This window comes from Kockiozyma suomiensis, assembly GCF_038497685.1.
Source record: "Kockiozyma suomiensis strain NRRL Y-17356 unplaced genomic scaffold V2V93scaffold_12, whole genome shotgun sequence".
NCBI classification, from domain to species: Eukaryota; Fungi; Ascomycota; class Lipomycetes; order Lipomycetales; family Lipomycetaceae; genus Kockiozyma; species Kockiozyma suomiensis.
In genome coordinates this window covers 66,964-87,990 of record NW_027117675.1, presented here as the reverse complement: position 1 = coordinate 87,990, position 21,027 = coordinate 66,964, and the positions used below count along the sequence as shown (strand labels likewise).

Here is a 21,027-nt window from a genome sequence, read left to right as displayed (position 1 = left end):
TTTGACATACGCGATAGCGATTGCATCTGATACTGAAAGGCTGGCCAGAAAACCGACGATATAGAATTAGGCCTAGAAAAAAAAAATCCTCTGATAACGATAATTTAAGAAGTATAGCCGCAGTCAAGTAAGAGCCGTAAATCCGCAAGTGAAAGCAAGCAGCACAAATGCGTGACGCGTTCAATAGCACACAAACAAGGACCCAATTTACAACCGAATGCACCGACTTATTATAATAACACAAAAAAGCCTATAGCAAACAAGTAAACTGACAGGGGAGCGAACTTTTAGGCTAAGAAATGACGCAGCAGTCTTCGATCAAACCGTGCTTAAAGCCAACCGTTTTGTGAATTTGCGAAGTGCGGTTTGTTTACCTCAACGCTGCGTGCCGCTCTCCGCCTGCCAGCGTGTGTCACCCTCGCATCGCACTAGTATATCACGTGATAAATATTCATAACCGAATAACTAGATTTAACAATTTTGATATTTGGCAGCATTTTACATAAACATGAGATCTTTTGACGAATAAATATCACTCAAATCGTTATACAGTTATAGTTATTGAGCATTAATTTTGAATCTTAAGAAATTTCTTTTAAACTGCGTATCAACAGACAAACAAAAGAACAGTCTCAATACTAAATTCATCATTTTCTAGAAAACTATCATTTTATTCAAAATTCAAACAGAACGAGAAGTTGGCAGATATTGAATACTGGTATCAGGAATTTCAGATCTCCATATTCTCCTCTCCGTTTCACAGAATATTGAGTTGTGATATCTTATTGAGACGTAACATATTCGCAAAGAGCACTATACCTTCTCGTTGAACCTAAAACCAACATAGTGATATATATAATAAGAAAGCAATACCAGTCACATAAAAAAAATAAAATGTCGAGTGAATCCGTTGCCGAGCGTCGAGCTCAAAAAGAATGGCTCATAAAAAAAAAGACGCCCGGCATGAGGTTAAGACTCACGCCTCCAACCCATTTCCTTTAAAAAATTAAATGAAAAACAAGAAGAAATCTCAATCTACCCGTTCTTTTCCCCTCCGTTCATTTAATGATTTAAACGACGCAGTGAATAGAAGGGAAAGTTTATGTGTCAAAGAAAAAAAAAGGAAAAAAAAGATCAAAAATCGGAGTGGAGTTGGTTCAATTTATAGCTTGGCTACGGTGTAGTAGGGTTTGCGAAGGACAAGGACCATCGCTTACAACACGTCTGAGATACTAACTGCTAAAGACGTATAGAGACCATAGCGGTGTTTGTGTCAAGTATAGGAACCTATGCGGTTTGATATCTATTTAATATAAGAGACTATCCTCAGTAATCTAATATGAAGAGAGAAATATAGAAACACCAAATAGCTAACTGATTGATATATCGTTGTCGACAACGTGCTACCAAACATTATAGCGCAAGAATCCCCAGACCACAATATCCTGTTACGAATAGGCCTATTGGTAGACGCCCATTTCGCATTCAAATGAACACAAAATTAAACGTGCAGTGCCTTATCGAAACAGGACAAACGTTCCAGTGTCAGTATCAGTATCAGGGGAAGGGTTAATAAACTAATATAGAATATGTCAGACCAAATAGGATGTAATTATAAATTGGCGTTAGTGGTTTAGCGGTAAAATTCGTCGTTGCCATCGACGAGCCCCCGGTTCGACTCCGGGCTGACGCATTTTTTTTTTCTTTATACTTTTAGTATTCCATTCTGGAATATCAGGATAGATATAGATATATATAGTTTGCGTCAGGTTTGATAGAATTTAATTCAAGAAGATGGCTAAAAATGTGATCAATCGAGAAGAGAGAAACGGAAATAAAAAATTTACTTTTTTTTGGTTAACCTTGTTGATCGATGTGCTGAAAATAAAGAACCAGAAGATAGATTAACTACGGCAGCAGATAGACTCAAAGCTGATTTTATAATGCGGATTTTGCACAGGTTATGATCTTACCGCATCATTGAGAGATAAGACGTTTCTAAATACTTGACTGTAGATTAATGAATGATATACGATTCACTAGAAGAAAGGTGTTGCATAGGTGCAGACACTTGCCTTTTGCAAATACAACAATTTACGTTGTACTACTCAAACCGGTGCGTGAGTTATCGTCTAATGACACTTCCACCAGGCGATAGTGCGCGATTGAATCCACCTTGCCGATTCCTGAACGAAATAGTTAATACCACATACAAGCAAAAATAAACCTGAAAAGAGAAAATAAAGAATACATACATGTATTGACGAAACTCGGGAACTTTCTCATGCAAGACTGCGCCGACATCGTTTCCGGAGACTTTCTTCTGTTTTGTAGTGGTGAATCCAGTGAATCCCATCATTTTTGCCATCATAGCCGCCTCGTCCTCGTCCTCGTCCTCTTCTTCTACTTCTTTTGATTCATCAGCAATCTTCTTATGAGGAGCGGGAGGAGACGGCGAACGAGTTGCGCTAGGAGTACGTTCTCGCCGTCGGTGGCGCTGACGTGAGTCGTCATCGTTTCGACTACGACGATCAGGACTATGAGAGGTAGATCTTCGCGAGGACGCTCGATAGTCGCCGCTGTCGTCGTAGTCAAGGTGAGAATCCCGTTCGCGACCACCGCGACGACGAGAGTGGTCACGAAAGGATGTTGGGCTGCGGGAACGACGTCTAGGATCTGATGGACGGTGCCGCTCTCTTCTATCTCTATCTCTTTCTCTCTCTCGATCTCGTGTTCTGTCCCTATCCCTGTAATCTCTCGACTCTCTGTCTCTGTCTTTATCTCTGTCTCTATCTCTGTCTCTATAATCTCTTGGCTCCCTGTCCCTAGCACCACGATACGATTCCCGCTCTCGATATCCGCGATCTCTGTCTCTTTCTCTGTCTCTGCGATCAGCCATCTCCACAAACAAATTCGAACGCACACACGATAGCAAAGAAAAAAGGCAAACAAAGAGAGAGTTCAGACTACTCGTATAAACAGAAGTAAAGCGCTGTAGATCCAAATGCCGGCTTCAGTATCAGCCTGCACAAAGAAAAAGTGTGCTCCGAGTGACACCATCGAAACTCACAAATAAGCTCACCAACTCACAAAATAGTGACTAGAATGGCTGCGCGCCTCATACCATGTCAAATTACAACTGCACTAGCCCTTCTCGGTAGCGAGTGTTTCGCTCGCTGAATATGATTTCAGTCGTGGTATCTGGATTCAAAACGTATTTTTGGTATGCGAGAATGGAGGCAGGGAATGAGAGTGAACCTGATATTCAGCGCGATGAATGAAATATCTCCGGACCACGTCTATGATTTCTCTGTGCCTTCTCGCATTCACACGCACATGATCGAGCTTCTTAAACTACAATAAATAACCAAGAAAGAGCTCGCATATTCTAAAACCAAGAAAAAGAAGGAACATTCCGAACACAGCAGTGTAGACAAAAGAGCCGCACAAATTACCAGATTAAGCACATCTAGATTAGGAAACAGGGGCTGGGTCCGCGTTTTTTTATTTGACAGCTGCGCCTCAGGTCGCGTCGCACGCGCGTCCTCATTTATTTTTTTGCTCTTATTACTCAGCTCTCACTTAAGCCTGTACTTCTCTCATGGTCTATGTATACAATATCATGCTGTATTGCCGTGATGATCTATATAAACACTATATCCACAGAATCATAGAATCACTAACGCCCGCCACTTTGCCGCCGATTGCCTCGCTTCTTCGGCCTTCTTCTCACGTCCGCCCACTTCTCGTCCTCAGGTTTCACAGCAGTAGCCTCGGCAGCAGTAGCTGGAAGCGAATGATTTTTTTCTTGATCAAATGCATCGACAAAAAGAATATCCTCAGCAGTATCACTATCGCCGTCCGCCTCGACAATCTGCCATTCCGCCCATGACCGCCAATCTGCGTCAATCTTGTTCTTCTCTTTCAAAGCGACCAATATAACCGCAGGATCTACTATCGCTGTCACGACTTTCTTTTGTGAAGAGAGATGCTTTTTTGAAGAAGAGAAAATCAGTTCGGCGGGCGATGATGGCGACGATGGCGATGACAGAGACGATGACGATGATGGCAGTTGAAAATGCTCTAGTATTTGCCAGATAAATGGCCCGATATCGAGATACCCGTACACCTCGCGCAGCTTCTCCTTGCTGCTACGTTGCTCGCTGCTATACAGCAGATCCATCTCGTTGTTGGGACGTGGAACAACACTTGTTTGCAAGTACACGATATCGCAAACAAGTAAAGCCACAGCCTCTATAAATGCATCCAGCTCCCGTCGACTCCGTTCTTTTAAAGCTAGCACTGAAACCTCGCCGGATATCGTCAGTCTGCGATACTGCCCACTTTCACCAGTCCCAGGACCTAGTGAAGATGTTTCGACAACAGGCCGTCGACGGAGTCCCAGTTGCGGACGCAGAATAATCTCATACGGAAGTAGCACCCCGAGATATTTTGCCAGTAGGGTCACAAACACGCAAAGCTTTTCCATAGCAGGCACAAGTACTGCCGGTGCTAGACCATGTAAACTTGCTAAATTAGGAATGACAATTCCCGAAATACTGAGTACGCCACCTTTTGCATTGTTACTACTATCCGCCAATGTCGAAGAAGGAGCAGAAGAGCTTGAATAAACAACCTGTAATGCCGAGCACAAATCTGCTAACTTGGATCTCTGTTCATCTGCAAGAGCCTGACAGACCGCTTGAGATTTGCTTCTAGCACGGTCGCGAGACCGACCTGCCGAGTCGATCTGTAACGAATGCGCATTTCTCAAGGCGGCAGTGACCGTCGTCAGCGAATGCCTTTTGCTTCGAACCATAGCACGAAGATCAGCAGCACGAGCAGAATCGTGCACGGAGGCGTCGCGGAGCAGCGCGAAATTCTCGCGTAGGTTGACGAGTGCTATTGATATTCGTTTCAGCTGACTTTCGGCACTGGATTGGAAGTATCCGCCGTTGCTCAAACTTTCAGCAATACTAGAGCGCGAGGCAAGCATCGACAAAAGTTGCAAACGGTCAGACAAAGCCAAGGAAGATGCGCAGCGCGGACATGTCAGTGACGTATCTGCTCGAGAGCAGATCCCGCAGACTGCAAGCGCAGCACCAGTAGGCATGGCAGACTTAACGGAAGATGGATTCAAACCAAAACTAAATCAGGTAGACAGACGCACTAAGATGGCCAAAAGCTGTGATTATAATGAGGCAAGGGCGTCATCGATTCGGCTTTAGTTGGGGAGACGAATGAAATTGGGAGCAAAGTCACGAGAAGGCAAGAAATGACTTGAGTTGTAGTGACACCTAACCCTATGATCACTGGGTTTTGATTTAGATGAGCGTGTTCTGGTATTGTACTTAGTTTAGAATCGAGTAAACTATACCCGCAATGACCGAAGCACAGACGCGAGATATGTTAGCAGAGATTGATGCAATTGACGACAGTGCTGTATTTGACGAGTATCGAAAAGCAATGTCACGCGCGCTTGAAGAGCAGCGTCAGGTGTTTGCCGAGTTCAAGGCGTTTAGCGACGTATTTTTGAGTGATTTTTGCAGCAAAGAGTGTCAGCGACGGGACTAATTATGATCTCATATTGCGATATAGGGAGTTTTTGCTTGGGTTAACGCAGCATCGCAGTTTGATCATCTGCGTAGTCGCAAGCGGTATAAGATAGACGATTTGAAACGAGAGTGGTAGAAGAAGACTAACGAGAAGACTATCGCAGAATCAAGAATAGACTAGAGTGGGCCAAGACCAAGTATGACGAGATTGAGGGCACAAGACTGGAGCTACTAAGTTGTGTCGAAGCCGTTCGAGCAGCGTTAAGCATTCTTGTGGATTCACAGGAGATGGTTGAGGAATTGTAGCCAATGTCTGCTGTGAGGATGCCTGTGTTTGTATTGCTTATTGCGTTCTCTTAATTGATTTTTTTTTTTCATTTTTTTTTGCTTTATCTTTCAATTTGCTTGATGAGGTTTGATATGAAACGAGTTAATAATAATAATACTACGAATGCGGGTTTAATTGCGAGTTACGTGTGTATTAGCGGGTGTACAAGCCTCAAGAGTCAGTCGATATACAGTACTTTGGTACTACAGCTTTACATACAAAGGATTGGGCCAGGACAGCGCGGAGCGCAGAGCAGCACCGTGCATGTGTCAAGTGCAATTTAAGTTGTCTTGTTGTTGTTGTTGTTGTTGTTGTTGTTGAGGACTGCCGCCGTTGCTACCGTTCAGCATGAATAGTGCACCACTCCAGCTCTATCTCACCCGTGCGCGCAAACCGACGGCAAATGCTCTCGACTCTAAAGTACGAGGCAAAGATGCAGGCAATGGCCGAGGTTTGAAAAGCGCCTGATTATTATGAAACGGGAGATTGCAAAGCGCCACGTCCAAGCCGCGATTGGGCGAGCCACTTATGTCTGGACCAGGACCCTTTTTCCTTTAGAGTTTTCGCGAAAAAACTGCGAGCAGCCAAGCCTGAGCAGCTGCAAACGCCAGCGAGGACTGGATTGTGCTGTATGATATATCATTATTATGATACATATTGCCATGTATATTGGTATATGTATATATATATGTATATATAGTCACTATGCCTCTGCAATCTACATCTTCAGCTCTCTGGCTCTGCGTTGATCTCCAGATGGACCCTGACCCGAAAGCGCCGCCCACTTAGGGAATGCACCAGCCACTCCATCTTCATTTCAGGCTAGTTTGCTACGCCACATTCCTCGTACGCGTCAGACTCAATAAAGTCTGCCTGCCCCTTCGCACAGCAGCCTCTTCTCCTGCTCCTGCTCCGTCTCTGTTTCTGCTTCACGCCTCTCCTGTTGCTCCAGCTCCCGGCCTGCCGCTCTTTTCTCGCCGGTTGCTCTTCTCGACATTCGTTTGCCCTCTTCTTCGTCCTACACGTCTTCCGAACCGATAAAGGCCACAGCCCAGTGTAAACAAACAACATAACATCAACATGCGCTTCCTTTCCTCCGCTATTGCCCTCGCCACAACAGCGGCTCTTGTCGCTGCCGACTCTTGCACTCAGATCTCAGGAAACTACTACTGCAACGCGGCTACTGCTATCGAATACGAAAATGTTGGCTTCTCGGGCTCTTACACCGACGTGACCTCGATGGACGACTGCAGCTGTTCAACCGAGACCCGCTCGTTCTCTGGCAGTCTCGCTCCCTTCTCCGATGACCTCTCTGTGCACTTCCGCGGCCCCATTCAGCTTAAACAGGTCTCTGTTTACACTTCTTCGTCAGAGTCATCGTCAAAGATGAAGAAGCGCGACGCTCACTTGCACTTGCACGAGCGACAGCATGCCGTGCAGCACCAGAAGCGTGCACTCGAGGTCGTCACTGAGATTGTTACCATGGTGCAGACTATTTATTATAACCCTGACGAGGATGCGACTTCGTCTGCCGAGCCCTCTGTAAGCACAATTTCTGTAAACACTGCCTCGAGCGAGGCAGTCGTCGCTGTCCCGGTCGAGACTACGCTGAATTTTGGAGCGCCGACGACTGATATCTCGGTCGGACCTAGCGGTTCAGTGTCGACCAGTGCTGCCACTACGTTTTCTGTATCGACTACGAGTAGCACTTCTAGTTCGTCGACGACGACCTCGTTCTCTTCATCTTCATCGTCTACGTCTACTTCATCCTCGGCGAGCTCGACAACGACAATCTCGACCTCAGACTGGAGCCGCACTGCGCAGTACGACTCGTCATCGGGCACGCAGAGCGGAATTACGTTTCTCAACAACCTCGGTGGCACAAATGGATCCGGCACATGGTCTTCGTGCTGGGGTAACTCGCTGTCGTACTGCAACAGCGATGGCGAGACTGCTGCGGCGTCTTCGCAGGTGCTCGGTGACGTCCTTGTGGGATCTAACACCGAGTTTATCATGTTTTCCGATACCGAGTGTACGACTGACACATGTGGCTACTATCGTGATGGTATTCCAGCGTTTGTCGGATTCAGCGGAGACATGAAGATGTTTCTGTTCGAGTTTCAAATGCCGTCCGATAGCAGCTCGAGTGCTTCATTCAACGGCGACATGCCAGCGATATGGTTTTTGAACGGAAGAATTCCTCGCACCTCGCAGTACGGAACATGTTCGTGCTGGGCCTCAGGCTGCGGAGAGTTTGACGCTTTCGAGGTGCTGTCTTCAGGTAGCAACTACATGATATCGACACTGCACGATGAGCAAGGCGGCTCAGGCGGTGGCTCGTCAGATTATTTTGTGCGCCCAACAGACAGCACTATGAAGGCGGCGGTTATATTCGACGGTAGTAGTTCGAAAGTATTTTTGGTTCAGCTTGATGATGCGACTGATTTCGGTGGCAGCGTGAGTGCGGATACCGTTGCGGACTGGATGAGCTCCAGTGCGACGGTGGTTAGTCTGAGTTCGTGAGCTAGTGAGGGTCTGAGATGGTGTACGATTAATTTATATTTGGAATTGTTTATTTATTTATTTTTGCTGCTCTGATTTTTCACAATTCGGTGTGCTGGGTGTGAGTTTGTACTATAGTATAGACATGCAAGCTAATGAACGGATCGAAATTATTATTGTATGTAGACAAGTAAAAGCTCATATAGTAATGCACGTGATCAACAAGCTCGGCTGATCGCTGGAGCGAGAACGCGAGCAGGAGACGAGAAGCAGACAATGGCACAATAAATGCAGAGAAATTATAAAGAAAACACCAAGAGATTACAGATTATATCGAGAGAATACAACAACATATTCAGCTTACTCAATCACATGAAGATGCAAACTCTCGCAGTCTCTTCCCCGCACACAAATCCGTGCCGTCTGACTGGCCGAGCTAAGCGGGTGCTATCGTGGAGCTTCAAGCACGCTGCAATATTAGGCTAAACTTGGGTGCTAGCGTGCCCGGCACAGCGCTCAGACACCTGCCCCGCGGCAGTAATTATCTCCTAGTAGTTGCTTGTATATAGTCTTCTTCTTTCCTACTTTCCCCTTCTCTGCTACCGCTTGTCTTTTTCCTTTTTCTCTATTGCTTTCTTATCTCATACTCCTTTGTCTCTTTTTTCCCCTGCTTTCCTCTCCATCATGAGCGAACGTGTATGTTTCTGCCTTTTGATAAATCTCCTACCAATTACTGACTTCTCCCAGGTCATAGTCGTCGGCGGTGGCCTCTCCGGCCTCTCCGCGGCCCACCAGCTCCTCCTCAACGGCGCAAATGTTGTACTTGTCGACAAGCAAGGCTTCTTCGGCGGAAACTCCACCAAAGCAACGTCGGGAATCAACGGCGCTCTCACTCGCACGCAAGTTGACCTCAATATCCAAGACTCAGTCCAGCAATTCTACAACGACACCATCAAATCGGCGCGCGATCTTGCACGCCCCGACCTCATCCGCGTGCTTACATACAATTCCGCCGCCGCTGTCGAGTGGCTGCAGGATGTCTTCAAGCTTGACCTCACCCTCGTCTCGCGCCTCGGCGGTCATTCACAGCCGCGCACGCACCGTGGTCACGACGCAAAGTTCCCCGGTATGGCGATCACTTATGCGCTCATGGAGCGCATCGAGGACTACGCAGAGCAAATTCCCGACCGCGTGCAGATCCTCAAGAAGGCGCGCGTCACGCGCGTCCTCAAGGATCCATCTGATGACCTCAAGGTCACCGGCGTAGAGTACGAATCCGAGTCTGGCGAGATCAAGCAAATTTTTGGTCCCGTCGTGCTCGCAACCGGTGGATATGCTGCTGACTTTACTGAGTCTTCACTTATCAAAAAGTACCGTCCTGAAATCTTTGGTCTTGCAACGACAAACGGCACGCACGCCACTGGCGACGGCCAAAAGATGGTCATGGCCGCTGGAGGCACCGGTATCGACATGGAGAAGATTCAGGTACATCCTACTGGTCTCGTAGACCCCAAAGACCCCGACAATAAGTGGAAATTCCTCGCAGCCGAGGCTCTTCGCGGAGAAGGCGGTATCTTGCTAAACGCTGACGGCGAGCGCTTCTGCGACGATCTCGGCCACCGCGACTACGTCTCCAACGAGATGTTCAAAACGAAGTTTCCTATCCGTCTCGTGCTCACCGGAAAGGCTTCTAATGTTCTTGACTTTCACACCAAGCACTACTCTGGTCGCGGTCTCATGCGCAAGATGACTGGCCGTGAGCTGGCGAAGGAGATTGGCTGCGGCGAAGCCAAGCTGAAGGCGGTCTTTGCCGAGTACAACGACATTGCTGATGGCAAGAAGAAAGACAAGTACGGCAAGAAATACTTTGCAAATGGACCCTTTGACATTGAAGACACAAATTTCCATGTCGCGCTTATGACACCGGTCTTGCACTTCACCATGGGCGGCGTCGAAATTAACGACAAAGCGCAGATCTTGCACTCCGAGTCCAAGAAACCGTTTGACGGACTCTTTGCCTGCGGAGAACTCGCGGGAGGTGTTCATGGAGCTAATCGTCTTGGTGGATCAAGTTTATTGGGTTGTGTTGTCTACGGACGCGTCGCGGGCGACTCGGCAAGTCAATATCTTTTCCAAAAGCTTCTGAAGCAAGGCGGATCTGCTGCCTCTAGTGCGGGCCAGCGACTTTCCAAAATTAGTCTTCATATTGATCCCAATTTGCCTGGTCAAGTTGTTGTTGACTGGAACTCATCCGGCTCGGGTCCGTCTTCATCAACCTCTGCTGCTACTACCTCTCCCGTAACTTCTTCTTCAGCTCCCGCAGAACAACCTAAACCGGAAGCCAAAGAATTCTCAATCCCAGAAACAGAATTCACAGTTGACGATGTCAAAAAGCACAACAAGAAAGATGACTGCTGGGTAATTGTCAAAGGTCTAGTAATGGACGTCACCTCGTTCCTTCCTGATCACCCGGGTGGTGTCAATGCCATAGTTAATTTTGCGGGACGCGATGCGACCGAGGAATTTGAAATGTTACATGAAGATCGAGTAATTCCAAAATATGCGCCGGAAACTGTTATTGGAAAAATAAAAGGGTCGAATCCGGTACTTGAGTTGTGATCTGTACTTTAACTTATGTCGTGACCTTATGTTTTTTTGTTCCCTCTTCTTTTTTTCTTTTTACTTTTTTTAAGCATATATCAATAGTAGCAGTGTAATCGAAATCGAGTAATTATATGAAGTTCAGCTACATCACTAATTAATATTGAGAGGAAAATAAACTATAGAGTTTTATAAAGTGAGATAAACGATTACTATATTCAAACTTTTCTCTCTCTCTCAAAACAAATAAAGATAGACAAAAACAAATAATAAAAACTCACGACACGTAAATAACATAAGAAATAAAAAAAAAAAGATTATTATTTCATACAGTTTATTTATCCAAATCTTTTCTTCCATCCGAAATGCACCCCAGAGAAAAAGAAAACGAAGCCACACTCATTGCAAGAAATTTAACGCGACGACATGGAACGAGTGACGACACGCTTGAGCAGGAGCTCGGCCTTTCTCAAATCATCGGCCGAGGCATCCTCGATCTCGAGCGCCGCCATCGCGTCCGAAAGAGCGTTCTCAATCCGGTCCTTGGATCCACGCTTGAGCTTGAGCGAGATGCTAGGATCAGTAATAGTCGACTCGACAGACGAAATATAGCTCTCGAGTTGTTGACGTTGCTCGAATTTCTTGGAGAAGGCCTCATCGGCGGTCTTGAACTTCTCGGCATCAGAAATCATCTTCTCGATATCCTGGCTAGACAGCTTGCCGACCGAGTTCGAGATCGTGATGTTGGCAGACCGACCAGTAGACTTCTCGACAGCGGTGACCTTCAGGATACCGTTGGCGTCGACCTCGAAGATGGCCTCGAGAACAGGCTCACCGGCGCGCATGGGTGGGATTCCCTTGAGGTCAAACTCACCGAGCAAAGTGTTCTCAACGCAGTTGACACGCTCACCCTGGTAAACCGGGAACTGCACAGTGGTCTGGTGGTCCTCGATCGTGGTGAAAGTGCGGCGCTTAATGGTAGGCACGGTGGTATTGCGCGGCACGACCGGCGCAAAGATGTTGCCCTCCATGGCAACTCCGAGAGAGAGAGGAACGACGTCAAGCAAAAGCAAGTCCTCGGTGGCCTCACCGACAGCTTGATTGGTGAGAATAGCACCCTGGACGGCGGCACCGTAAGCGACGGCCTCATCGGGGTTGATCGACTTCTCGAGCTGTTTGCCGTCAAAGAAATCAGACAGCATCTTCTGAATCTTGGGGATACGAGTAGATCCTCCGACGAGAACAACCTCGTCAACCTCAGACTTCTCGGCCTTGGCATCCTTGAGCACCTGCTCAACAGGAGTCAAAGTGCTCTTGAACATAGCAGCGTTAAGATCCTCGAAACGAGCACGCGTGATGCTGGTGTTGAAATCCTCGCCATTGAAAAGCGAGTCAATCTCAACAGTGGTCTGCGTAACCGACGACAAAGTACGCTTAGCACGCTCGCAAGCCGAGCGCAGACGTCGCAGAGCACGCGCATCGTCAGAGATGTCAAGCTTGGTCTTGCGCTTGAACTCGGCCTTGAAGTGCTCGAGCAAGTTGGTGTCAAAATCCTGTCCTCCAAGATGGGTGTCACCAGCAGTAGCCTTGACAGTGAAGACACCACCTTCAATTTTAAGAAGCGACACATCAAAAGTACCACCACCAAGATCGAAAATGAGAACGTACTTCTCCTTCTTGGTCTTTCCAGCACCAAGACCGTACGCAATAGCGGCGGCAGTCGGCTCGTTGATGATACGCAAAACGTTGAGTCCGGCAATGGCTCCGGCGTCCTTGGTAGCCTGACGCTGCGAGTCGTTGAAGTAAGCGGGAACAGTGATGACAGCCTTCTCGACCTTCTTTCCAAGCTTGGCCTCGGCGATTTCCTTCATCTTGGTCAAAACCATCGAACTGATCTCCTGAGGAGAGAAAGTCTTCTTCTCCTCGAGGTAGTCGACCTCGATCAAGGGCTGGCCAGAACCATCAGCAATGACAGTAAAAGGCCAGGTCTTGGCGTCCTTCTGCACGCTGGGGTCGTCAAATCGCCGTCCGATAAGACGCCTAAAATTGAATTTGTTAGTAAGAATTTTCATCTAACATTCATAAAAAAAAATATAAAAAAACTCACTTAGCATCGAAGACAGTGTTCTTGGGGTTCAAGGCAGCCTGGTTCTTGGCGGCATCACCAATAAGACGCTCCTTGTCGGTGAAAGCAACAAACGAGGGAGTAACGCGGTTTCCCTGCTCATTGGCAATGATCTCAACAGCAGAGTCGTAAGTAGCAACACAACTGTGCGAAACTTGTTAGTTGAAAATGCTTCTCCATGAAAATGTAGGTGCACCACATCATAGAAGTAATTGCTGTAAAAAGTAATTACCGCCAAAAAAAGACTTACGAGTAAGTGGTACCAAGATCCTATTAACGCACACAAAAAAAGTCAGCAAATGTTGAAAACTTGTAAAGTCACCGCGATGAGTGGCACAAAAGGAAGGTCCGACATACGATACCGATCGCACCGGGAAAAACTTCTTCAGTAGACATTGTGATTATATAAAAAGCAAAAGAATAACAAACTGCAAAACCAAGAGATTTGCAAAAAGAATATTCTTCTGAGAATGAAAGAGGTGTGGAGAGGGAGAAAGAAGAGTAGAGGAAGAGAGAGTGTGTGTGCTTGCAAAAGGCGAAAAAAAATTTCGGGCGGAGTGCAAACTTTTGTTTCTCTTTTGGGCCTTTGATAAAAAGTTTAAATATGAGAACAATACCCACTATGCTGATAATCTGTAATCAGAACGACAGCAATGACTAATACATGACTACAAGAAGTATATCCTTCCTGCTGGTAGTAGATGTTGATAGTCTCTATTTTACATTAATTTGGATCTATTGCTGATCTTTGAATAGCTATACCATTATGAAAATTGATATATCTCATAGTATCCCCATAATAATACACCTAGACAATTCCAGCTGAAGAGTACTAATATGGGTACAAAGTTGCGCACCCACAACCTCGGCCCGAAACAGTCACGGGGCGGCCACTCTCCGCACGCTTGCTTCTCTTCTCTTGTTTCCAGCTTCGCTCGTATATCAACACCCATTCTTATCTTTTCGAATGTCTGCTCCCCGACCGAAACCCTGGGAACAGAAAGCTTGCTGTCCGCCTGGATCGAGCTCAGCGACTTCTACTGCGGCGCCAGCAATGGCATCCTCAATTCCGCTCTCGGCCTCGACAAACGCCTCCGTCGCCTCTTCTCCTGCTCTCCCGGCGCGTCCACCGGAAATGGCAAACTCAGCAATGCAACAGACACAGCCTTCGTCAGCAGTCAACTCATTTGCATCAACATACTCGGGCTACGCTGGCGCAGCTCGTCCATACTCTGCATATTCGTCTCCATACTCTGCATACTCATCCCCCTATTCCTCTGCATACTCTCCCTACTCATCCCCCTACGGCTCGCCATACTCGCGAATGTATGGTACCGGTGGTATGGGAATGCAACCTGGTCTAAGTGGCGCTGGTGGCCTTGAAAACTCAACTACTGCCGCCTTCCAAATGCTCGAGGCCGTCGTTGGCGCGATAGGCGGCTTTGCACAAATGCTAGAGTCAACATACATGGCCACGCACTCCTCGTTCTTCGCCATGGTTGGCGTGGCTGAGCAAGTAGCTGCGCTGCGACGCAGTCTTATCGGATCAGCATCAGTCGGTCTCCTCGCGCTCTGGCGTGTATTTGTACGCATCTGGAATCGTATCACGGGGAGAGCATCTTCGGCGGCAACAACAACTTCAAAATCCAAAGACGGTCTCTCGATGCGTGGCTTTGACCAATTCCGCCGTGGCGAGTTTACACCCGGAAGCAGCGGCACCCAGCAACAGCAACCTCGTGTGTCAATCTGGCCACTCGTCGTCTTCCTCGGCGCCGTCTTTGGCGGACCCTACCTCATGTCGAAACTTATAAAGGCTCTAGCCGCCAGTAGACAGCAAGATGATATGCGACTGTCGGCAGCCGATGGTGTTATGCTTGGTACAGCGGCAAATATGTCTGCTGAGGAAATCGCGGCGCAACAAGCTGCTGCTGCGGCATCTGCCGCAGCGAACGGCGTCGGTGGCGGCGTACTCAACGGGTCGGATCTTATTATCGACCCTTCAAAGCTTGAATTCTGCCGTGCGGTATACGATTTTGCTCCTGAAAACGAGGCGATTGAATTGGGATTCAAAAAGGGAGAAATTATTGCTATTCTGTCGAAGGATATGGTATCTAAAGATGACGCGAACTCGCCGACTTGGTGGAGGGGCCGGCTAAGAAATGGCAAAATGGGATTTTTCCCGTCGAATTATGTGCAGAACATTAAGCGTCCGCCTAATAAGAACGATGAGAATGTCAAACCGGAGTAGAATAGATTCAAGGGTGTTTTGTGCTTTATCATACTCGGGAGTGAATGTTTTACTTTTGTTTTCATGCTTGTTAATGATGCAGGTCTGGTTTTTATTTTTATTTTTATGTATATCTTATGGGACAATGAATTACTTTGGATTTTGATTTTTTCTGGTAATAATCACATAATCACAATCGACTCTGAGGCAGTCAGTTCGCGGCATACACTTCCTCCAACTTTGCAATCCACTGATCAACAGTCCATCCCGAGCTAATATTATTATCAACAATACCATCAACCAAGACGGTAGGCGATACGTGAATCGAGGTCTGTCTTGCCTGTCTAATAAATAATTTCAAATCATTAGTAATTTGATTGCCGCTGTTATGAGGCTTGCCGTCTTCGCTTGGCTTAATGGTAAGTAACTCCAAGAAAGCCTTTTTATCGACCCCGACGCTCTTAGACGCGAGCTCAGCTAATCGCTCATAAGTCTGAACTCGAGTCTCGTCTGCAACCGCAGTATCGTAGTACTCTGCCGAGACAGCAAAGAGCGCATCAGAAAACTGCCAGAATTTACTGGCATCAAGACGTTCAACTGCCAACGCGGCTTCGTGCACCAACGTGCTACTCGGATGCCACGGCTGAATCTGCTGTCTAAACACGAATGTGAATGAACCGGATGGAAATTTCTCAGCAATGGCAGGAAGAAGGTTATGGTAGACTTGGTTGAACAGCTTGAGGGAGAAGGGACATACGTAGTCCAAGTACAGTTCAATTGTATGCGGGGTTGTCGAAGCAGCTGCCGCGAGCTTTGATGGGCTCGTAAGCTTGTGAGCGAGAAAACGAGGCTGAATTGACATTGTTGTTGATTCGTTGGTAGTTGCGTCGAGCAGGTTGAGTTGTTAAAGATAGTGATTGAATGGTTGATGTAGGCGTAGACTATGACGTCTTATTACGTAATATATGGCCAGTAAATTGCTTCCAATCACAGTTGGAGGATATCATTTTTTTTACAGTCGAACTCATTAAGTACCGTAAAATGACAATATATACGAATTATCTTACAATGTAAACCTCTTATACCGGTGTCGTCGCTCTTCGAAACCTGCCTGCTCACTCAAATGACCTAAAATCGATATAGTCAGGCTCAGACCTGCTTGATTAAATACTGGACAACTCACTTAATAAGAAACATTTCCCACAATATAAATAATTATCCTCGTCATCCTTTTCGCAGCCTAGACATCGGTACTCGACATCATCGGAGCACATGCAACATCCTAATTCCGCGTCCTCGCGCAGTTTCTTTGTTTGAGGGGATGTATCGATAGGGACAGATGGTAGCACATGTGGAAGGGTAGGAGCATCTGGGAGGGCGGGTGTTGTGTTGTCTGATGAGTGAGAAGGAAGGGATTTGAGTGCATCGAGTCTAGCGAATAGGTCGGCATTGTCGTCGTCGTCGTCGTCGTCGTCGCTGTTCTTGTTCTTGATTTCAGGGTTTGCTTTGGCCTCGTCGTCTGAATCTTCTTCGCTGCTGGCTAGTCGGACATACATATCAACTAGCTCCACCGCCTCTTCATCTTCATCCTTATCTGCATCATCTTGATTTTTGTCGCCGTCGTCGTCGCCGTCTTTAGTAACGATTCCAGAGTTTGGAAGGGACGCGTACATCTTGACTAATCTGTCTGCTTGCTCTTCAATATCTCTTTCTTCTTGTGTAAGTTCTTTCATTCCCGCTGCATCTGAGGTATCGTTGCTCGTTGTGTCGTTATTATTATACAAATCAAGTAATTCTTTTGACTCCTTCAACGCGCTCGCCGCATCCTTGCTCACTGTCTTGTCCTCCCCAGCCTGCCTAGATTTTTCTTCACTTTTGGCATCTAAATCGTCCGACACGGCCTGTAAGTACCCTTTATCCAAATACTTCGCCCCGTCTTGCCCATCATCTGCAGAAGAGACGTAAACCGTGCTCTCGAGAACTTTCAGCTCGTCTAATTCCTCGGGCATCAATTCCCATTCCCTAGCACTCAACTCGCGCATCGCCCGTTCGAATTCTTCATCTTCAATTTCGGTTAAATCTTTCCATGACGACCGTTTCTGTTCGACTAGTTTCTCGTCAGTCGAGGTATTAGTCGCCTGCGATAAGAATATATTTGGATCGAGTGCTTCGGACTCGTGATGTATATCGTCGGTGTAAGAAGCGCGAGGACGAGCGCTTGACACGGGAGGCTTATTGAAGAGATTCTCAAAGCGAGCCGAGAGGGCGTCTAAAGAACCTAGAGCGTCCGGCGAGGGTTCTCGAGGTACTGGATCATGTCTATAGGTGTACAGCGTCAGTTATCTTATATTTCCACCAATAAATTTTTATGAAAACAGGTTCAAGCTTCTCTGAAAATGCTTCTTTATTTGGAGGACTAAACAGAAAGACGTACTTTGGAAGAGACATTGCGTTAAGTTGGTGTAGTAGACTATTCATTTCGGGGTCGATATTTGATGATTCTTGACTCTCGTCTGACGGCGGTGGTCGCGGTGGTGATGAAGACATGCTATGTAGGTGAATAAAATGCTAAATAACAATAAAAAGTTGATAATAGGAAAAAAAGTTATCGAGTCTGTGATCTATTGGTTGAGAATAATATTTTCAATAACAAAAGCAATGATGTTGATTAAGTGTCTGATTGCTTATAACGTTGAACTGGGCAAAGTTAGTTTGTCAAGTTAAAACCAGCCTCCGACGGTGTTCACTCACTCTTTGTTCATTCATCCTCATCAGGAACCCACCCACACAGACTCCAATATATTCATTGATCCAGCGCCTAAGATTACATTTTTGGAATTTTAATACAAGGAAAGTATCAAACGACTCCACAATGTCGCATCAACGCAGTATCCTACATATTCTTCATCCACCAGATCAAAAAACGGAGCCCGACCCTCAACAACAGCCACCACCAATACTGAATCCTCTACAAAGCCAATTTCAATATCCACAGCAAATTCCATATATGCCTCCACCACCTCCACAATTCTATCCGTTGCCGTACCCGATGATGATGCCAGATTCTGCATCTGTATCTCTCGCCCTGCCTGCACCACCAATTTCTATTCCTCCGCACGGTCCTCCGCATGGTTTGAGAGGGCAAAGTATTCTGGATCTGATTCGTCCTCAGCAGTTGTCTTCTGCCAGCGAACCATTACCAGAGGTAAAAGCAGACGAATCGTTGCCATATGTTACTTACAAGCAAGATACCGGCACGCCGCAAACGGCAGCCATAACCGCTGCAGACAAATTTCTGCAATCGCTACAGAAATCTTCTCGTGCGACAACTACGGATATTTACAACAACACAGAAACACCCACAAAGTCAAAGAAATCATCCCAAAATAAAGGGACCGCGTCGGGTGAGCTGCAAAACAGTAACATCACGCCTACGACTGAGGAACTCAATTTCCGCGTCTTGCATCGCCATGATCCGCGCATTTCGTCAGTACTCATGAGGAGCGCTCACGCGGTACTGTACAAATTTGTTTCAGACACTAATGCATGGGAGAAGCTGTCGTGTCAAGGAGTATTATTTGCGTATTCGCGAGATCCGAGGCCTGTGATTCCTGTGGCAGGCACGAAATTTGATGATGATGAGGATGAAGAGGACAACACTAGTGATCACGTTTTATGTATTCTAAATCGTCATTCTTTGAAGAATTTTTATCTGAGATTAGAAGACATCACTGATGTTGAGCGACTGGATGATTTTGTAATGCTTCGATCAGCATATGGAGCTGTTGATGCGTGGGACATTTCGTATGAAGATCGGAGTGGACCCCGGCAGCCTGATGTTTGGGGGTTGTGGATATATGATAAAAAAGACCGCGAGATTGTGGAGAGATTGTGCAGAGAGTTTAGTGTGCAGCAGGCTGATGATGCAACAAGTGTAGCTAGTCAGACTAGTATTGATGAGAGGTTGGGTCGAATGGAGTTACAGCAGCGGTCACAGTCTAGTGGAGACGTTTTAGGACTATTATTTCAGAGGGCCGTCGATCGGTTTGTGAAAGGAGACATCGATGGGATGCCAAAAAAAGGAAATAGGTAGTCTGTTGCTTGAAACTGAAGCAGCAGTGCAAAAGAGCATCTTTCTACAAAATCTTTTTGGTTTGCATCATATCAAGAAAATGGTACGACAAAAAACGTTTATTTTTATTACTTCTTGTTCTTCATTTATTTATTTTGCGCATTGGCGTCGGCTGGGACTGACTTGCTGCGTCCATGTCAACAGTGTGGAAGATAGCATAGTCAAATTATAACATCCACACTCGAAACTTTACATAAACTCGCCTCTGGAAACCAAAATAAGAGTAGTAAATATCAAATTCATTGTTTAAAGTCAGCGAACAGTAACCCTAGAGCAAGTCTTGCATTAAACAATTGGAAACAAAGGCAGAGGGTTAATTTCAATTTCAGTTGCGTTTTCGAAATGAAAAGTATACCCTAACCCGATACATGTGCCAGAACCTTAAAATTTTCGGATAGAGTCAAAAGGAAAACTCAATTAGGTGTGGATTCTGGATATGTCATTGTACTACAAAACAGACAGCTGTTGAAGAATAATGGAAAACGAAGTTTATATAGCGCAGTGCAATATTTCTAAAGAAAAAAAAAAGAAACGATAGAAGCCGGGTTGTATAGAGTTAATTCACATAGAAGTCAAAATGAGGAATTTATAGATTTCTCAGGTGCACTACATATGAAATTGCAAATATCTATCCACTGCACAGCTGCATAACTGCACAAAGTCACATCAGTCTAAATATCATGCACAAACAAAGAAATACTATCAGCAATGCTTTAGGATTATAATAGGAAGTAAAATGAATAACTACAGATAAGGGTCTGCACAGCGACACACGCAGGTACCACCAGGACCAGGGCACGCTAGAGGCTCGTATACACAAGTAAATTTACCGAATAAAGCCGAAATTAGCCGATTTCTCTTCTCTGAAGCCGTGAAAGCTTTGCTCCTTTCAGACTCCACATTGAGAGTCTCTAGCTATGCCTCCAAGAAGAAAAATCAGCTGACGTCTTAGAATCTTCGTGTTACGCGCGTAGCCGAGAATTACAGGGTCTTGACGAGAAAAAGACAAGCCACTTTCGCAGTACCAACGGTCTTGTACCGGCCACCATCCACTACCCCCACCGAAACTATAAGTTGACACGAAAAAGGAGAGATTTTTTTGAAAACTGATGAGAATAGCTTAATTAGGAAGGCAACCGTCAGTTTGACTAGAACTGGAAAATATCCGGGTTAGTCCTTGCCTCTTGTGTTTGGTTTTCTGCTAGTTAAAGTTATTAATTGCGCCGCGATAGAGACCCACTCTCGTGGTTTGAAGCTATAAATGCAAAAGGCCAATTAGCATATCGCTAGAAATAATAATGTAAAGATCACGAAAGTGCGTAAAATATGAGACCAGACAACATTTAAAATAGGAGATTGTTCATGGGATTTAGGAGCTTCTATTAGATTATACTGAATATAGAGATGCAAGCTGTAGGTCATGACTGCGCACGTCCGAGATGGCAGCAAGCGAAGTCTGCCCTGCATAAAGTATTAAATATGTATGAGTATGCTAGATTTCCTTGACTATGGCTGCGATGGATATCAACACTAGAATGAATATAGAAATTACTAGGC

General features: G+C 46.0%; 9 protein-coding genes and 1 non-coding gene across 10 annotated transcripts; 5 read left to right on the top strand and 5 right to left on the bottom strand.

Moving 5' to 3' along the window:
- The first annotated feature begins 1,622 nt into the window (after window positions 1-1,622).
- On the top strand, window positions 1,623-1,693 carry V2V93DRAFT_t58. The gene has a single exon. It is a non-coding gene; the product is annotated as a tRNA-Gly (tRNA).
- A 72-nt stretch (window positions 1,694-1,765) lies between these two features.
- On the bottom strand, window positions 1,766-3,388 carry V2V93DRAFT_373508 (uncharacterized protein). The gene is made up of 2 exons (XM_066911004.1): window positions 2,256-3,388; window positions 1,766-2,186 (listed from the first exon to the last, which is right to left on the bottom strand). Exons 1-2 carry the CDS (start codon window positions 2,897-2,899, stop codon window positions 2,126-2,128), a joined length of 705 nt encoding a protein of 234 aa, XP_066764149.1. The 5' UTR covers window positions 2,900-3,388; the 3' UTR covers window positions 1,766-2,125.
- Window positions 3,389-3,593: 205 nt separating this feature from the next.
- Window positions 3,594-5,248, bottom strand: V2V93DRAFT_59172 (UV radiation resistance protein and autophagy-related subunit 14-domain-containing protein). Its single transcript, XM_066912740.1, has one exon. It carries the CDS (start codon window positions 5,111-5,113, stop codon window positions 3,680-3,682), a length of 1,434 nt encoding a protein of 477 aa, XP_066764148.1. The 5' UTR covers window positions 5,114-5,248; the 3' UTR covers window positions 3,594-3,679.
- Window positions 5,249-6,764: 1,516 nt separating this feature from the next.
- On the top strand, window positions 6,765-8,558 carry V2V93DRAFT_373503 (putative TOS1-like glycosyl hydrolase-domain-containing protein). Its single transcript, XM_066911003.1, has one exon. It carries the CDS (start codon window positions 6,964-6,966, stop codon window positions 8,404-8,406), a length of 1,443 nt encoding a protein of 480 aa, XP_066764147.1. The 5' UTR covers window positions 6,765-6,963; the 3' UTR covers window positions 8,407-8,558.
- A 350-nt stretch (window positions 8,559-8,908) lies between these two features.
- Window positions 8,909-11,315, top strand: V2V93DRAFT_373501 (FAD binding domain-containing protein). Its single transcript, XM_066911002.1, has 2 exons — window positions 8,909-9,081; window positions 9,133-11,315. Exons 1-2 carry the CDS (start codon window positions 9,070-9,072, stop codon window positions 11,002-11,004), a joined length of 1,884 nt encoding a protein of 627 aa, XP_066764146.1. The 5' UTR covers window positions 8,909-9,069; the 3' UTR covers window positions 11,005-11,315.
- Window positions 11,048-13,736, bottom strand: V2V93DRAFT_373499 (heat shock protein 70 family). The gene is made up of 4 exons (XM_066911001.1): window positions 13,469-13,736; window positions 13,362-13,381; window positions 13,094-13,255; window positions 11,048-13,026 (listed from the first exon to the last, which is right to left on the bottom strand). The coding sequence occupies exons 1-4, from the start codon at window positions 13,505-13,507 to the stop codon at window positions 11,400-11,402; spliced, it is 1,848 nt and encodes a 615-aa protein (XP_066764145.1). The 5' UTR covers window positions 13,508-13,736; the 3' UTR covers window positions 11,048-11,399.
- Window positions 13,737-13,977: 241 nt separating this feature from the next.
- Window positions 13,978-15,504, top strand: V2V93DRAFT_373497 (Peroxin 13, N-terminal region-domain-containing protein). The gene has a single exon (XM_066911000.1). The coding sequence runs from the start codon at window positions 14,079-14,081 to the stop codon at window positions 15,357-15,359; it is 1,281 nt and encodes a 426-aa protein (XP_066764144.1). The 5' UTR covers window positions 13,978-14,078; the 3' UTR covers window positions 15,360-15,504.
- On the bottom strand, window positions 15,455-16,301 carry V2V93DRAFT_59125 (thioredoxin-like protein). Its single transcript, XM_066912739.1, has one exon. It carries the CDS (start codon window positions 16,198-16,200, stop codon window positions 15,550-15,552), a length of 651 nt encoding a protein of 216 aa, XP_066764143.1. The 5' UTR covers window positions 16,201-16,301; the 3' UTR covers window positions 15,455-15,549.
- Window position 16,302: 1 nt separating this feature from the next.
- V2V93DRAFT_59124 (uncharacterized protein) lies at window positions 16,303-18,036 on the bottom strand. The gene is made up of 3 exons (XM_066912738.1): window positions 17,773-18,036; window positions 16,522-17,657; window positions 16,303-16,466 (listed from the first exon to the last, which is right to left on the bottom strand). The coding sequence occupies exons 1-3, from the start codon at window positions 17,883-17,885 to the stop codon at window positions 16,402-16,404; spliced, it is 1,314 nt and encodes a 437-aa protein (XP_066764142.1). The 5' UTR covers window positions 17,886-18,036; the 3' UTR covers window positions 16,303-16,401.
- A 174-nt stretch (window positions 18,037-18,210) lies between these two features.
- V2V93DRAFT_401454 (uncharacterized protein) lies at window positions 18,211-19,697 on the top strand (the record flags this gene model as incomplete). The annotated part of the gene is made up of 3 exons (XM_066912588.1): window positions 18,211-18,469; window positions 18,611-19,301; window positions 19,341-19,697. 3 exons carry the CDS (start codon window positions 18,211-18,213, stop codon window positions 19,429-19,431), a joined length of 1,041 nt encoding a protein of 346 aa, XP_066764141.1. The 3' UTR covers window positions 19,432-19,697.
- Between the last annotated feature and the right edge of the window lie 1,330 nt (window positions 19,698-21,027).